This window comes from Sparus aurata, chromosome 1 (assembly GCF_900880675.1).
Source record: "Sparus aurata chromosome 1, fSpaAur1.1, whole genome shotgun sequence".
Taxonomy (NCBI): domain Eukaryota; kingdom Metazoa; phylum Chordata; class Actinopteri; order Spariformes; family Sparidae; genus Sparus; species Sparus aurata.
The window spans coordinates 14,099,052-14,116,885 of NC_044187.1; the positions used below are offsets into that span (position 1 = coordinate 14,099,052).

Sequence of the window (17,834 nt, forward strand, 5' to 3'; positions counted from 1 at the left end):
GTGTGCGAGAGCGAGAGAGAGAGAGAGAGACAGAGTGAGTGAGTGAGTGTGTGAGTGTGCGTGCGCGCGCGTGTGTGTGTCTGCTCTGCTGTTGCTGCCCTTTGATCCCTGCATTAGTGTTAGTTAGGGGCTCGGAGACACACTTGCACCGAGAGCAGCCATAGTCAAGACACGGCAACAACAACAGCGGCACCTCCTCCGCCTGTGTTCCCATTCCCCCCCAACAATACACTTTAAACCGAGCAAAGCCAGGTGCACGACCAAGTCCCTGCCATCACTGGCGCCTCCAGTCTCAATGGGAAAAACCTTTTTTCTTCTTATCCCCAAACAAGGACGAGAATGTGATTAAAAACGGGGGAAAATGCCAAGGAGGAAGCAGGAGCAACCCAAGCGCCTGCCTTCACGTAAGTCGTTCACTCGATTTGTTCCATTTTAACGGCTCTCCGTGTGTTTTGCGCAGTAGTTTAGGGTTAAAGAGGTGAAACAGACAAAAGACTCGGCGTAGGTTATTTCTCCCTTTTTAGGTCCGAGCGAGGCAGCCATGTTGTTGGCGATGGGTAACGTTAGCCAAGGCAGTGAGTGGATAAATGATACGTGGCTTTATTAAAGAGTATAATCGATAGTGGTCCGATTCCGTTAAAGGTTGCGGTCAGTTGGCGTATGTGTCGGTTTGTGTGTGAGGAACAACGGCCGAGCGTTTTCGGTAATGTGTTCGCCTCTCGCTTGGTCGCTTTTCGGGTAGAAAGGGGAGGATCTGGGAGTCTGGCCGCAATAAAATGAAGGGTCAGTCGGATCAGACAAGCCAGAGTCTGGCTACCCATACCCCAGTGTTCCTAGTTAGCAATAGCGCTATCTAGCAACGCTCGGTAAACTTCATTTCCTCGGCGATAAACGTCTAACTTTCGCCTCATAGTTTTTGGCTTCCATATCGCGGAACCCAATTTGTTCGCGCTTGTTTGTCGTCGACTTTAAAAAGTGTGGTGAGATTTCTTTCCCCCCCTTCTCCCGAGTCAATGTATTTTTTTTTCTACCCCTCCCAGTCTGCATGCAGGCTATGTCAGAGCCATGGTCGGTCACCTGAAGTTCAGGGTTTTCCCCCCCTTCCCTTTGCAGCCATTCATTGCAGACAGACTACGATCGATAACGCGGTTAGAAAAAGGAAACGACAGTTGTATGCTCCTCTACATCGCTGGAAATAACACCGTGCCGCAGCTGAAACCCACTGTGATTCCCGTGGTGGAGTTGATTTTGCTAGTAGCTTGGTTTACTTTTGTACGTTTGACCCTCGGTATCTTGGATGTTCGTATTGTGCCTTTTATCAGTCCAGATAATGAAATGCTGCGATAACACACTCCGGCCACTAGAGGATTGCCTGGATGGTAGTGGGCAATGACAACCATTATTAAAGGGAATTATCCACAGAGTGACATCCTTTTTTTTTGTAATGCTCTTGATCATTTCTGCTCAATACACGTGTAAGCAAACATCTCAATTTGTCACATTTGGTATGCAAATGTAATGAATAAGTGAGTGATTCATCTTTAAATCAACGACGGCTCGGTACATTTATCTTATGACACTTATCCTCTTCGTTTCTTAAATGTCAGACGGTGCCAGCTGTTCGGCAAGAACCAGCCATGACCAGAAAAGACACTTTAAGTTGTCTCCTTAACTGAGTTTACTGACGTACAGTTTACCTTATTGCAGGGTTCAAGGCAGGGGCTGCGCTCCCTCACCTGTCACAGTTTAAGATCTCTCACACGTTGAATCAAATGTACATCAGAGGAATTCCTGCAGCTCCTATACACAACACACGCAAATGTTTTCTCTATTTTTATTTATTTTTTAATGGGAATGCTCACTGATCTGCTGCTCAGTTGTTTGACCTAGGGTTGAACTTGGGAAATTGCAGCGGCTGGCTGGGAGGCATAGAGGACGAGACTGGGTGACACTGGTGACTGACTGCATGTGTGTGTGTGTGTGTGTGTGTGTGTGTGTGTGTGTGTGTGTGTGTGTGTGTGTATGTGTGTGAGTGACAGGGGGATATTCGGACAGTGAGCCTTCCCTGATATGCTGCATAAGGAGTATGTAAGCCACATAGTTGGACTGCACAGAACAGGGTCATGATATATAACCAAACGTGACCCATTGCAGCCCTTTTTACAAACACTCTGCATGCCGAGACTTCTTTCAGGGACCTCGTCTGCTGTACTTATTCTACTCATCAGTAACCAGAATCTGTGTCTTATGAAGTGTATAAAGGGTAAAGTGTAATCATGAAGCGTTTTTTTCGCAGTAGTTTTTCATTTCAACGCGTGAAACAGGTTGCCCTTTCCTGAGTTTCCCTTCTTGCGTTCTTGACATTCATCTACTTAATTTAAGAATATGTGTGAAAAGGTTTCCAGGGCATCTGTAAACTTGTTCATGATTTAGATTTTTTTTTTAAAAATCCAATATTGAGTACAGTACGGCCCATTGATACTTTGATAAGTTGTTAATTTTCCTTCTAAATAATAAAATAAGTGTCTTTTCTCCGGTAATTGCAGTGACTCATTGTGTAGGAATGTATGACATGTCACCTCGTTAACAGGGACACATATATATTAATAGTTTTTGAATATTATTCTGATGTGAGTCAGTAGACTCGAAATATTGCAAAATTGGAATAGATTTGATGTGTTTGTGGAGCAGACGTAACATCATGTGTTAGCACCTGCTGCGATGCTGCCTACCTAAGGAATAGAAATTGATTGTCTATTTTCACATCCAAATGTACCCTGGAGTTGAGTTTCCACTACTAGGATTTTTATAGATGCTTCGTAATGATTAGAGTATTTGAGGACATACTTTGTTAGTGTAAAATGTAAGATAAACAATTAGTTAAACCAGTTTGATTATGATTTTATTTTTATAAATCATCGTAACATGTTAGAAAATGATGGACATGATAATTGTGAGATCCAGCAATGAGGTTGTGTTCACTAAAGCTTCCCTAATGATAAACAACTTGTGTTTGAAAAAGGTGCACAGTTTATGTGTGAAAGCTGTATTTCATACTGTCATCATTATAAAGTCTGGATCAGTCAACATGAAGTCCTGTATTTTCCATCTTTTGGCCAAGAAGACCAAAGGTAGTCCATGTCAACCTTTCAATTAAGCTTTGTAATTGGTCTGCAACAAAAAAATCTTCACCCACGGATCTGTAATCATGTACTCCCGTGTAGGCACTGTACTAGGAGCACTGCTGTGCCTGTGTTCCCGGGTTTAAAATGAAAGGCTTTTTTTTTTCTGATTTAGGAGTTGTTTCCCTCCTCAGTCAACAAACTGTCACCGAAAAGTATGAATTTGTCAGAAGCTTTTTGCGCTTTGTTTTGGATCTTCCCACTCTAGAATGGAAGTGTCACCTCATGCCATTCGCTGTCAGTCTGTGTGTTTTCATTATTCAGCCAACAACACCCTGGTGGTGTGCCAGCCAACAAGCACAATATCGAGCTTCAAATCTCTTCATCTGTGGTGAAAAAGGCCAAGCTAATACACTGGCTTTAATGCTGGAGGTGCTTTATCTTAGCACAGACCCAGATATATGGGCTGTGCAGCCCAGTGTGCACTGTCCTATTGTCTGTGGCACAGCTTGTGAGAGGAGACTATTCTTTAAGTGTGTGTGTGCACATGTGAAAGTGAATACGCAGCCTGTGTGTGTTTGTGTTTGTGTGTGTGTGCGCGCGTGTGTGTCTGTGGGTACATAAGCCGGCTATGGAGGTCACAGTACAGTATGGCGCCTTCACTCTGACAAGTAAACATGACCTTTGGTGCCACAATGAATTCTGCCATTCTTTATGACCTTGCAGCGTGCTATTGTTTGTGTAATTCTGCTGCTTTATTACTCACTCTTAAAAGTTAAGGTTAGTCAAAATGCTTATGGTGTAATAATTTGTGTATGTGTCTTTGACTTTAAAAATTAGACAAAGGTTTAGTCAGAATAAGGCTTTATATTCAGTATTCTTTGCCACATTCTAGGCCAAAATTACCACATTGTAGGCTGTGTTGTCATCAGGTCGAAACAAGGCATGAGCGTTGAGAGCATTTAGCTTTTGTGTTCGGAAGCATTTCCAAGTGAAACAGAATAGGCATGAAGGACACGATGCTGGGAGGAATTTGACTTGTACCTGGAAAAGTGAGCGTGAGAGCAGAATCCGTCAGGGAGAGAGAGATGAAGCCCATCGTATGCTCCATGTAGTTGCTGAAGCAGTCCACTGTAAAATGCCTTGAGCTGTCACTGTACAACTTTTCTACAAGTGAATAAGTGCTAGCCAGCGGGCCCGTAATCATGATATTTTACAGGAAACTGAACAAGATCTGCAGTGGCAAACACCTGAAGGCGCGCCAACATACAGGTTGCAGGCTAGCTAGCTGTCCAATGAATCTTGGCTCTGTGTAGCTAAAAGTTGCAGAGTAATTGACGGGTGGATGTCCTGATATTATTGGTTCATATTGGTTAGTTCAAGCCTACATAAGCACACGTACTTTTTTGTTCAATAGGAATAAAACATGATTGGATTTTAATATAAGAATACAAACAAATTGAATTTTTTTTTGGCATGGCTTGTACACGTTATCACCATGAATGTGATATTGAAGGGTTAAAAAGGCTTTTTTCATATTTCTGAACCTGTTGTCATCCTCTTCCTCAAAGCCTTTCAAGGCCAGTGGGTGAGTATGTCAAAAATACTGAGAGTCCATATCATAAAGAGCACAACCTTAAGTGTTTTTGGAGGAAGACTTGTATTCTGCTCTTTTCTCCCCTGGCTTTCTTCATTTGAAATGGACAGATTTCTGCTCCTCCTCATCAGCCAATAGCTGACTGACTGGGTGGCTCTCTACCTTACTGTAATGGCGGGTCACTGGCTCCCTTCCACTTGCTATGATTATAATGACCTTGGTGGGGCTGGGGCTTGAAAACATTGGTATAAGGGGAAAGGAAAATGAGAGGAGGTTTCCATTTCGCTCTTGGCATAAAATTTGCGGGGAATTTCTGCCAAGAATCCCCCACCCCACCTCACCACCACCGCCACGTCCCCCCCAAGTTGATGGGGCTTGGGTGCTCTGGTGGTGTCGGGCGAGTGGAGCTCAAGCGAATAATGATACACAGGCTTTAACTTAGAAATGAATTAAAGGGCAGAGGAAAGGTGGTGGATGCCTCTCTCCCCATACGCTGCAACAGAGAGCATAGAAACCTGCTGTCAGGGAACGTTCATATTCTGCGGCCAAACTGAAGTCTGTCTTCTGTGTTTTAGAGTAAATGAAAACACAGACTGTGAATAAACAGTTGGGTAAGGTCTAATTGGCCTGGTTTCAAAGAAGTCGCTGAGCCTCAAGGTCTGGATCTTTGTACACAAATGTTAACCTTATTCGCTACTTTAGACAGTTGGCAAGTCACATTTGCAGCATGGTGGTTTATCATGTCAGTGATAAGATACAGGGTTAATACAACGTTGAAAATACATGTTTCCAAAGCTCTCTGTGGGTCTGAATGTAACCCAAAAATAACATGCGAAATCACAGTTTTCTCGAAATAACCTCTTCCACATTGTTTTGAATGATTCACTTGAATGTATTTGCCGGAAGTTGTCTCTCAGTTCAAAAGTAGCCAAGCAAGTCGCAGCTTCATTAAAATAAGGTTTTTGTACATGTCAGGACACCAAATTTAAAGATTCATAACTGATGTTTAAGGGTGTAGTTTTTGCACGGATGATAACAGCATGTGCATTCATATTAAATTGTTATTTGCAGTGCTTTGGCCTCAGTATACCAGGTGAACTGAATAAGTATGTTCTGTGTCTTGACATAAAAGCTTTGATGGTATTCCAGTTGTTCCCTGTTGACATGTAAGCTATGCTTGTCAAGAAGAGTGTTGTTATGACACCAAATTCTTGGGTATCTGCAAGTTCACGGGCTTCACTGGCACTTCTCAGCAATGTCCTAGACACATGCATGCAACTTTACAGATTTTTCACTGCGTGTGGAGGCAATAACCGTAAATGGCAGGTGACTAATGTAACTTAACATCCATAGAGGATTAGAAAAAAAACAGTACAATGCAGAAAAATATGCTCAGGACTAACATAAGATCATTTTTATTTAGGGTTAGGGACAGTAAAGTTAATTGTTAAACTGTAAAATAACTTGCCTCCTTTTTAAATGTCTGTCACAAGTGTTGGAATAACCACATTTGAGGAATCATTGCAAAAATATGTATAGCAGCCAATATATTGATTTTCTGAATTGTTTGCTCCCTCGTATTGGTATCGGCACCGGCCTAAAAGATCAGTCATGCTCTAAACAGATTTTGAAAAATATATTTTGTTAAGCACACTTGCCAAAATACAAAGTTCAGGTGTCAGAATAGGCATCAGGAAGAAAAAAGTGGTACAGTCATGTTTGCCCAGCACAACTTTTACATATAGACAGGATGGCAGGAGTAAAAGCGAGACATCTGTCTGTGTTGTTCAACCTAAGTTAGTGTAAGATATGCTTTTGCAAATAGATATGTCAAACATTGTGGTGGCATAACCCAAGTGTGTCTGGTATCGAAGTTGGGGTGCCGGTCTTTCTCTGCATGGTGCTCAGGCTGCCTCCCACTGCACATTCAGGCATTAGTGAATGCCATTGTTCATCAGTGGCAAAATAGTTATCCACACACTTTATGGTATTCAGACATGGTATCAAATATCCTTCCAACAAATTTTATCAGTTTCATAGCACCAGTCCCCAAAGTTCATCCTTTTCCAATTGATTTTATCTATTCAGAAGTAACATGAACAAACGTCTGTATTTTTTCCTCAGACAAGCAGAAAAAAGTTTATGTGACCTTGGCAAGAATTAAAACCCATGTTTTTGTCCTAAAACATGTGTAACCTTCACCTGAAAACCCTGGTACACCGTGGAATTTTGCTCACTTTTTACACTCTTAAATAGCTGCTCTTATCTTGTCGTGTAAACCACACATTTTCTTGATTAGTAAATGTTTGAGGTCACTGGAAGGAAACCCGAGTGTTTAATAATTTAGTTTTCAGCAGAAGAGCTGCTAAAGTGTTTACATGTGCATGTAAAAGAGGCTAGTTGTGCCCCTGAAGTCTAAAGTAGCTCACCCAAAGTTTTTAAGTGGCACACTTACAAAATGATGAGCGTCTTAGTAATATAGTAATAAAGTAATAATTTGACTATTTCTCATACATTTATTAAATTTTAAAAATATTATTGTGTGCCATAATAAGTATGTCCAGCGAGAGTTTGACATTCAGGAGGTTGAAATTACAGAGGGATAGGTATTGAATCTTAAATGGGTTTGCACCGTCCTCAAAGATAAAAGTTGCTACTTAATGCTCGTTCAGATTTGTGTTTTAGTTTACCTGTTTTGCCCGATTTTAAACATTTATTTTGTTGATTTTTGTGCAGGCTGTAAAACCACAGCGACAGTAATGTTATTTTAATGAATAATACAGAAGTAGACATTTTTTACTTAACAGAAGGTACTCTCAGTTCAAGTAGCAAAATGTTTCACAGTCCTGCATTTGCTAGTAATAATCAGCATTCAAAAAAATGTTCTTTCCAGTTTGTGATTCATTCGTTGTTTGCTGGCATCTTTTTAAGAAGTAAATTCTGTAACTCTGGTACACCACAAGTCTAGTACAAATTGTAAAATCAAAAACTTTTAATGAGTAACATTTCCACATCGAAATGTCTAAAAATGACTGGACATTATGTTGAGTTGTTTACTTGACATCATCTCAAATGTTTCCAACAATGTTCAAACCCAGAAAAAAACATTATTTTGTCCAAGGTAGTAGTGGGTTTGATTTGGTCGTCTCGTGCTTTAACTTCTGGGGAAATGCAGGAAACATTAGATTATACGTCAAATAATGGGGGAGGAAGCTGTGAAGTTCGCTAAATGTAACTTTACAACATTACCTTGTCTGAGAACATTTCTTCCCGAATCACTGTCTGATTTGATGTCAGATGGTGGTTGTTAAAAGACCACAACTCCCATGATCCCTGAACATCGTTATCAAAGTACGTCTTTAGGTTTCATGAATCGTTCAACTTTAAAATTTGGTCTCTCAGAAGAAAACCTCTGATTCATCCTGTTCAGCATCTGATTACAAATTACTTAATTTAATATCAATAGCATAAGTTGAAATTCACTGTGGGAATGTGTTTTTCCTCTTCAGATGTTTGTTATCTAATAACTTGAAAGTGCCTCCTCTAAGCAGAAAATCCTCTGCAGCACAAAATCAGGTAACAGTAGTTGTCCTAATACCTCCAGTACAGTACCTGCCTGTCTGTCTGCCTGGTCTCAATCAGACCCCCTCTGTGTGGAATGGAAGTGCCTCAGCCTTGGTAACGATTTTTCCCGTGTTGACAAGTCACAACATGGAGATCTACAGCTCGGAGAGCAGCCCTTTGGCTACGCAGAGCCCTGCTTGCACTGAGTAATAGCAATCTCACAGGAGTAGCAGGCTTTCAGCTGGCAGCAGTTCATACGGAACAGCTCGCCGGTGCAGCTGGGAAAGACAGAGCAGAGTGGAGAGGGAGAGAGGAGCTGGTGGTGGTGGTGGTGGTGGTGGTAGCAGTGGAGATGGAGGGAGGGAGGAAGTGGAGAGGAAGAGCTGTTAAGAGCTTTGGGCGGTTTCTCTGTTGTTGTACCACACAAGTGCATCCAGGCCCTGCAGGACAAGCCTTTAACAGGCATGAGGGATGGAGAGCATGAGAGGAGAGGAGGAGGAGGAGGAGGAGGAGGTGGAGGAGGAGGAGGCAGCGGCAGTGGAAAGGAGGTGGTGGTCTGGGGAGCTGAAGCCGGCCAGTCGTGCCAGACGCCCGCTCTAAACAGGGATGTGATTTATTGTTGGACTCTGTCTCACGTTTCACTCCTAGAAAGACACTAAAATTACATTGTAGAGATATAAAGAACTCCCCCAATTGTCTTAGAAGAAAGACCATCGCCTGTGGGCTGTGAAGAAATTTTGGAGCATGTGGTATGTCTATAACTAGTACGTGAAATAGGGAAGGTTTTGGCACAAAGGGGCATATGATCATAGTTTTTGGCTGTGCATTCCAATTTGCTTGTTACATTCTGACTGTCCTACAAACATATTGCTTTGCATATTATACATCAACTCTCCAGAAAGCTACTTTTTAAAACGTGGTAATTCAGTGTAGGGTTATCAGCGTATGTATATTTTGCCAGGGGGCTTAAAATGGCTTTTGGCCAACACGTTGATCTTTGTCGCCCTCGCTGAATGCACTCTGCGCAGCGCAGTGCTATGAGATGACCTCACTTCCTGTGTGGGTAGAGGAGGGCAGGAGGCCTCTTACACACATGCATGCAGATATTCTCTCTCAAGCACAGCCTGGCTCTAGTTAGCCTTTAGTGCACTAGCCAGGCTAACCCCTCTCTCCTCTCAGTGTGGAAGTGTTTCCACATTGCACATTTAGGCAGTCAAGAGCAAGGCACAGGCTAATGTCTTTAACTAGCCGGGGCTAACAGCTGCGTGTCTGCAGCTTTTTGGGCTGTAGGATCAGTTTTATAGGGAGATTAAGAGTACAAGGAAGGAGGGGGAGCTGTTGCAGACACAGGATAGTAGGACCATAAGGCAGTGACAGCTCTCTAGGGAAACAATATATCATCTCTAAAAAGAGAGTGGAAGTGTTTTGGCTGCGAGACAAAAATCCTGAGAAGTTAAAATCATTGACGTGATGTCATCTCAGAGAAAGCCATTGTCACTGCCGTGTGAGGTTATTTATGATGCTGAAAACGCAGGTGAGCGTCTTGACTAATTCAGTTTTGTGGAGGAGGCTCCCCCTCTTGCTCAACATAGCTGTAGCCTCTCTTAATGCATTAAATGCACACTTTGATGCGGGTCTCATCCTGTCATTGTTTACCAAGGGTATTTGGTCACTTGATTTTGCCCTTGTGATGCTAATGAGATTAGCTAATCACTGGTTGTGTCAGCATGAGTGAGGAGCCCCGTAGTTTATGGTACCTGTAAGAACTATAAGCATAAGTAGAAATAAATCAGTGTTCGATTTAAGGTACACAAAATGGTGAAAAATGTCAGCCAGTATTTCCCAAAGCACAATATGACGTCCTCAAATGTATTATTTTGTCCACAACCCAAATATATTGGCTTTGGAGGACTAAAGAAATAAGAAAATATTCAAATCTAAGGAGCTGAAATCAGAGAATTTTACTCAAATTACCCAAAACAGTTGATCGATTATTAAAATTGTTGATGTTTGATTTGATTCATTGTTGTGGCTCTAAATGAATGAATGGATTTAGGTAGCAAGTTGTTCTAAAAAGAAGTCAATCAGATGGCTCAGCTCATGATTGCCCGTATGTTCCCACTGCCCACGAGTGTTTTGAATGAGGGCCATGTTGGTTCAGATTGCCATGTCATTAATCCCTCGTACTCTACAGGGGAGTGGTCAGCGGCAGATGTATTTGCACTTCCTCCAGAAGGTTTTCTAGATTAGCACAAATCCTCCCAGAAAAACCGTTTAAAAACCTCATTTGGCACGCACAGCCAGACTTTGTGCTCATAGCTGGCCAAAGACAGGCATCCCTCCCTCTACATCTCATTCTCTCTGACTCCCCTGATTTTTTTTTCTTTTTTTATCCCCCACCTTGTGGTTGTCCGAGCTTAGCCCCGTGTCGATTTGGACAGGCCAGTGTAATTGTTTGGAAACTCGGGTTCTGTCATTTGCATGTAGCAAGCAGCCACTTTGCCAGTTTCAGTGGTTTGACCTTGTTGTACCTGCCAGCCAGAAATGAGATCATCAGAAGAGCAGACGAGAAGCTGACATCTCTCCTCCACCTACCCGTGGCTTTAAGTGATGGTTGTCATAGCAATCATTATGCCACAGAACAGACTCAGTGGGTGAAGGATGGCTTTGAATGCGGCAGCCTCGGGTCACAACCTGGTTATGACAGAACAGATAGACCTATGAGGGTTGCAGTACACAGTCTGCACAAAGTAAACAGCCGCATACATAGCATGTCAGGTTCATATAGGTTTCAGGTGCAGATTGAAATTACTGAGGCAATGTCTCTTTTTATACCTTGAAGAAAGGCAAGGCAGGTATTGGTGTAACGGAAGGGAAAGAGCAGCATGGGGCGAACAATGCCTCTCATTCCCATCAGCTGCCCTGGCTAGCATTTAACATGGAGATTGGAAACGGAATAAGCTCCCCCCCATTCTCCCTGGACCTGCATGTAAATGAGGTTAGCGGTTAGCATTTCCTGCTGTGCCACAGCAATTCTTCTCCCTCTCTTGCTCCCTTCTTTTCCCTTTTTTTTAATAATGGCCTGAAAGTGCTCCCCCTCTTCCTGGGGTAGGGACCGGGACCAATGCTGATTAGTGTCCCTGTCCTAAGTGACAGGCTAAAATCCAAGCAGGCACTGCCTTGGGCGCCTCTGCCAAACAGCCGTCAAAGCAATACCAGCATAAAAAAAAAAGGCATCTTCTCCAGCCTCCCCTCAATTCTCAAGATTCCCTCCCCCTTTCGTCTTCCTTGCTGCTCTGCTCATTCTCCCTTGTCGCCCATTCTCTAATAGACACTGCCTCCATCGCTCTAACACTCTGTCCCCATACATACATACATGCACATATAGAATTACCTCTCACACTCTTCCCCCACCTCCCACCAGACCTTGCTTTGTGTCCCTGGGTGGACTGGCTGCTATAGAGCCGAGTGTCCCTTTTGCCAATAGGGCGATTTACAAACAATACATGGACGCTGTACACACTCCCACCTTCCACCCTCCTACTCTCTCTCTCACTTCTCTTCCACAGACACACAATCACCTCTGTGAGGAGTTTCAGTATGCCAGAAAACTACACAGCGGGGTGATGGCCTGTTCTTTTTCGCACTTGTTCCAAAGAATGTACCCTGTCTACTTGAGAATGCAAGTGCGACATCCACGTCTTGGTTGAATGAGGTTACTTTGTCAACCGGAAGAAAAAAATGATGGGATCTGACTCGTATGTCAGGTGGCTTATAATTAGCAGTTTTCAAAACCACATGAAATGGTAATGTGAGCTGTATTGATGACAATTTTGCCTGATGTAAAGCAAATACGCAAGGGAGTTATGTTAGTTGAACAGTGGGCATATGCTAATTACTCAGTGTTTTAGAAGAGGAAATTGTGAAACTAAGAAAAGCTGTTATGCCATCATCATGCTGGATTTTTGGATTCTTTGTAGGAAACACTGAAATACCTGTAAAACAACCACTGTAGCACTGTAAATTAATCAGGTTTTGTCGGTCAAAATGTAACGCTAGAAAATGCATTTTAAATACGCAGCCCATTATTGGCCATTTGTTGAAAAAGTGTTGTGTTGTTTTGAGCAAGTCTGTGTCAGAGGCATCTTTTTTTGTGTGTGTTTTTCACACATGTGCATGGAAAAACACTAAAGTTTTTTTCCTACCATATGTGGTGTTTTAAAGTGTGCTGCATGTGTTCAGTTTTTACAAAGAAGGATGCCACCCACATAAGCCTATTCCTATGAGATAGAATGGGTGAAGTCTTGATGAATATGAACAGCACTTTCTCACAAAATCAAGAGATGGGTGTACGTTGTATAGTGTTTAGACACGATTCTGGTGGTGTGGCCCATTTATCCTGCAACCTATTTATTTATTTTGTTCAACATCAGCAGCAGTGATAAATGTTCGGAAATCTATCGTGTAAATGATTCAGTCAAAAATAGAATTTTAAACTAAAAGGTTTCATTTTGAGTAATTATTTTATGAGAATGAAGGCCAGTTATTCTTAATTTGTTTGAGGTAGAGACATGCCGTCTCAATAGTGTCCTTCTGAATAGCCTACTTCTTTTTCAAAAATGAAAGGACTGTGTTTTGGCTGGTTGCAGACAGACTTGGCATCTGGCTTTTATCTACAATAAATAGTGTTATATTATGACTCACGATAACAACACAAATTATTACAAATTCTGGAAAGACTGTGTTGAATTTAAAGCAATGTTGGTTGTATTGTGTGTGTGTGTGTGTGTGTGGCCTACAATAGAACAATCAAAAAGGTCTAAAACAATTAACTAAAAGAGGTATGTAAAGAAGCCTTAAAAGATAAAGATTGAAATACACAAAATTGTGCAATGCAGCATGAAATGAGTTGAGGAAATTTTAGCACTTTCCAAACCCATATGACCAAATGATTCTTTATGAGCAGAACGGCTGGTCAGCAGTTTTAAATGCTGGGATTAGATTTACGCTTCCAAGTAATACCCCTCACTGACACCCTGCTCTTAAAGACCCCAAAACCCTCATCTGTTTTGGGATTACTCCCTTGCAATCCTTGAATAGAAACCTTTTGCAGACAAACATTTTCTGAATACACAGGCAGTTTTGCTAATTATGCCAAGAAATGTTCACTCACTCACCGACAAACCAATAAATGATATGCAATGAATGGGAAGGCACTAAAAATGTCATTTGACATTTATACTTTTTTCTTTAGACTTTGAAATGGTTATGTTGTCCGTTTTGGATCTACCTGTAGTGGTGATACACAGATTGTAGCTTTTGTATTATACTGTTGAATTGTCAAATCATCTTGTAGTTTTTCATATTTAGTCACTGGAGAGCTGATGCATAGAGTTGCTTTTAAAGATGAGAGGAAATGCGTACAACCTTGTCGGACATGAGGTCTTCTTTTCTAATGGCTACTTACTGTAGGTCAGTGCTTGTAAAGCAGATCCAATAAAAAGCATGACTCACCATTACCCAAAACTGTGCAAGCAGTGGACGAGTCATTCATAATGATAATAATAACACATTTGTCACCAGGTTTGTCAGTAAAATCATCCAGTAAGATGTTGACCCAGGGCCAGTTGAATGTCCCAAACCAGTGCCTTGGGAATACCAGTGTTCGGCGTTTAGTACTTCTCACTTTATAACAATCCAGTTAATACTTGTACCTCTGTTGTAGCACAGGTCCGCTGTCATTAAAGTATACCCGGTCAGAATCAGTGCCACCTTAGAGCTCCGCCGAGATCCAGTAGCTTGTAGAGTTATTTACACATGAATGTGCTTGATCATGCGTTTGTCAGGGACAAGGTGCAAAAAAATCCTCTTTTAAAATGGCTACTGTATGTTCAAAATGTACCAGCAGATCAATAAATTACAGTTGTTTTTTGGCTGGTGAGTGAGGCAAAGCTACCAGCCACTGACTGCATATTTTCATTACAGCTTTTGGCTAGTGGCTGGTGCTAATTTTGACCCTGGTCAGTGGTATCAGTGGGTTTAATCTGTCTGATTTTTAAATGCACACGATGTCCCTGACCTGCATGAGCATCATATTCATCCATGAATACAATAAGTGAGCAACTCTGAGTTTGTCAGAAATCATTGACATCATGTAGGGTTGGACGATATGACAATTTACTGGATATGTTGTGGGTATTTTTGTAAACCATATCAGCAGGACTGTGGAATACATTTTTGGTAATATTGAATTATGAGTTTGATGAAATATTTGGATGTGGCCAATAATTTAACATGGAGAATAAATTAAAGTAATTTCCTTGATGTCTCCCCAATGATTGACATTAAATATTTGCATCTTTCATTGACAACTGAAATCAACTGCACTAATGGATTAAGTTGGGCATGTCAATACAGACTGTTGAACACTAAACAAAAATATAGAAGTTGAGCGACACATTTGCATGTATCAGTTGAGCACCTTGCCTTCAATGTACGCAAAATGCACATGATATGACTGAAGCTAGCAACACCCATTTGGAGCTGGGCATATAAAGATGCCTCATTTCCATCATGTTTGGCTGCCATGGATGATCTTTACTGCCGTTGGCTATTTGTAGACAAGTGGTTAATCTTTCTGAAGGGGAGGCACTTGAATAACACCATATGCAGAAGCTGGCCGCAGCCTCTGCTCCTCTTGAGTGATAGTCAGCATTTTTCTTTTTACTTTCTAAACTCAGGTTAACTTTACAAACCAGTTGAGGAAGAATTTTGGTAAAATAGTAAATGCTTCTTGAGTGTAATACAAGACACAACTAGTGAAGTCATAGCTTCATCTTGGCTGTATATCATTAACCGGCAAAGCACATACAGACTTCAAGTTAAAACAAAACATTTGAAATATATGTTTTTTAAAATCTGGACACCAGGTCTTAATACCTTTCAGGCTTTTATTTTTCCCAACTGTCTGACACATTCTACGGATCACTGTCGATTCTTATGGCTTTTACTTATTAATTTGTTTGCTTAAAGTGTTGCAGTTCTCTCTGTTTAGAGGGCCATAGCTTGGGTTTCATGTGAAAAGTGCCGTTTTCCAGTAGACGTTTTGAAGAAGAAAAATAAGCAAAATACACAAACATGACATTGAAAGTCTCTGATAGCAATGTGAAGTAATTAGAAAGTGACTGCCCTTTGTCACTTGAAATGGGGATTGGTAGACAGAGATGGGATTTGAAGTCTCATGTGTACTAGACATTTCAAACATTTTGATGCTGTTTTTGGGACTGTGACAGCGAACATTGGCCCGCTTTCACTCACCAATTAGTGTCATTAGCTGGGTAACACGGTTTGCTTGAAGCCTGGGATGTAGATTATTGCTAGAATGATAATCTTAATCATTTAGTGAGATACTCTCGGCGCTCAACTACAGAGGGTGCTCTAAAGTGAGATGAAAAAAAGTTGTAAATGCCTCTTTCTAGGCGATTAGTTACTCACACAGGCTTTGCTGTAATGGTCTCACACCATATTCACACATTTGCACCAGGAGGTTGTTGCATGGGCAATGTAAATTCGATGTCTTTCTTGGAATGTGGGAAAACTTTGAAACAGCTCTCTGCAATCGAGCTGAATTCATAGACTGTGATACCTGGCAGCAAATAAAATCAGCTTCTAGAAAATAGGTTTGTTACTTTAACTTTTATTCTGTATGTGTCCAGATGTCAAAACAATACATTAATATTTTAGTGATACAATCATAGTACAAACACATGTAAAACACAATATGTTCAGAAACGTAAGTTGCAGACAGACTTCTAACTCCGAATCGAATTATATCAGGACAATCACTAGTCACTAATCAGATTGCGTTGTTATCTCCTCTCATCACAATCTTTATGTGTGTCAGTCTATGCTGCAAAGATGCAATAGACATACCACTTCGCTCCCTCCAGCAGTTTAGATCCATAGCTTTGATGACACATTTGAGGTTATGAGCAAGTATTTTTTTTTTAACATGAGATGCTAAAAATGGAAGGGAAAAATAAACCAGGGGGTAAAGTGCACTTCATCTGCAATGAGGAATTTCAGAGGTCTGGGGCTCTCAGTCGTCTCATTCTCTTCCAAGAACACTTCTCCTTCCTGTTTCACCTCTGGCATGCCGCCCAAAGTACCCACAAACCACGGAGGCCAAGGCCGAAAATACACAGATGGTAATTTGCACTACATTTCAATACGACTCAACCGCCATTATATATAGCCCTGCTGCCTGAACCCTGATCCTCACTCAGAGTATCGCCTCACCTCAGATTCCAGCTAAAAGATGGGCTCTCTATGTCTTTGTCACAGACTACCAGTTGGACAGGGTAACGGAGGCAGTTACGGAAGAAATTAAGGAGTTTTCATGATGTTTGAATGTCGAACATGGACCTTGATCAATGCATGGTACCCGTGTCAATTGCTGAAGGGATGTTTAGCTTATATTTGCCTAGAAGGAACAAAAACCTTCTTTCAAGCTTTTCTTAAGTCAGTATAGGTAAAGGCCTTGACAACTTCTATACAGTATAATTGACTACATAATGGTCATATGTATAGTTTACTATAATGTAATGTATGTATATAACCAACTTCTTTTAAATAGGCGAATTTAAAGGAATTGTGGTATCTCCCAATGCAGGGCACAGGCCATCACACCTTCACCAAGTTCTTTAAAAAGTAAAAAAGTTACCTGCTCCATTGTATGGCATTTTTGCTTCAGTGATCACACGTCTTGCCCGTAACCTTGTTTGTTGTCATGTTTCATCAACTTCCTAATGGAAATAACATGATGTGTAAACTTTGGAGCAATTATCATGTTGCTCCTGCAAAAGAACCACAGCGTTTAACAGATTGATGGCGTATAATTTAATGTGAAGCGGGGAGAGAGGGAGGGGATGTATGTCTGCGAGCTCCCACACATCCAGCTGGATTTATTTAGAGCATCTGTGTTATTTTTATTTATTAATTTATTTTTAGTATTTGCATTGCTGTTGATGGAGACAGCATAAAGAGGGGGGAAGGGATGACGGGAGATGTATACAAGATGAAAAAAGCCCGTGGGCGTGAAAGAGATCAAGCAAGTGAGAGATTACGGGAAAAAAAGTGAAGGGAAGCGATCCTGATCCAGTGTGTCCCAATTAATGGAATTACCTTCCTCCTCGGGAGGACTGTTAGTCATTTGCCGAGACGTGAGCTCGCCAGTAGAGCGTCTCTCCCACCATATTGTCCAGCAGGCGCTAATAAGGCAGCCCTGACCGCCGGGCGTGCTCATTAGCATAGCCCGCGGCCGTGGCAACCCCCGCCAGGGCCCAGCCGGACACTTAATTACCGCCGTGGCTCCTTCCTCACTAAATCCATACTACTGCCTTCCTTCCTATGTCCTCACCCCCTGCTCTACCTCCTTAACCCACCCACACAGACGCACACATGCACGCAGCATTGTCCCCCCCCCATTCATAGCAGGAAAGATGTAAGGCTAATCATTTTGGCGATGTACATGTGATGGCTTTAGTCTTGGT

General features: G+C 41.7%; 1 protein-coding gene across 1 annotated transcript in view; it reads left to right on the forward strand.

Moving 5' to 3' along the window:
- The window catches only part of znf827 (zinc finger protein 827), a 71,643-nt gene continuing 53,809 nt past the window's right edge, over positions 1–17,834 (forward strand). The window contains exon 1 of the mRNA XM_030421754.1: positions 1–404. Coding sequence (XP_030277614.1) covers positions 362–404 — 43 coding nt within the window. The 5' untranslated portion in view covers positions 1–361. The remainder of the gene's footprint in view (positions 405–17,834) is intronic.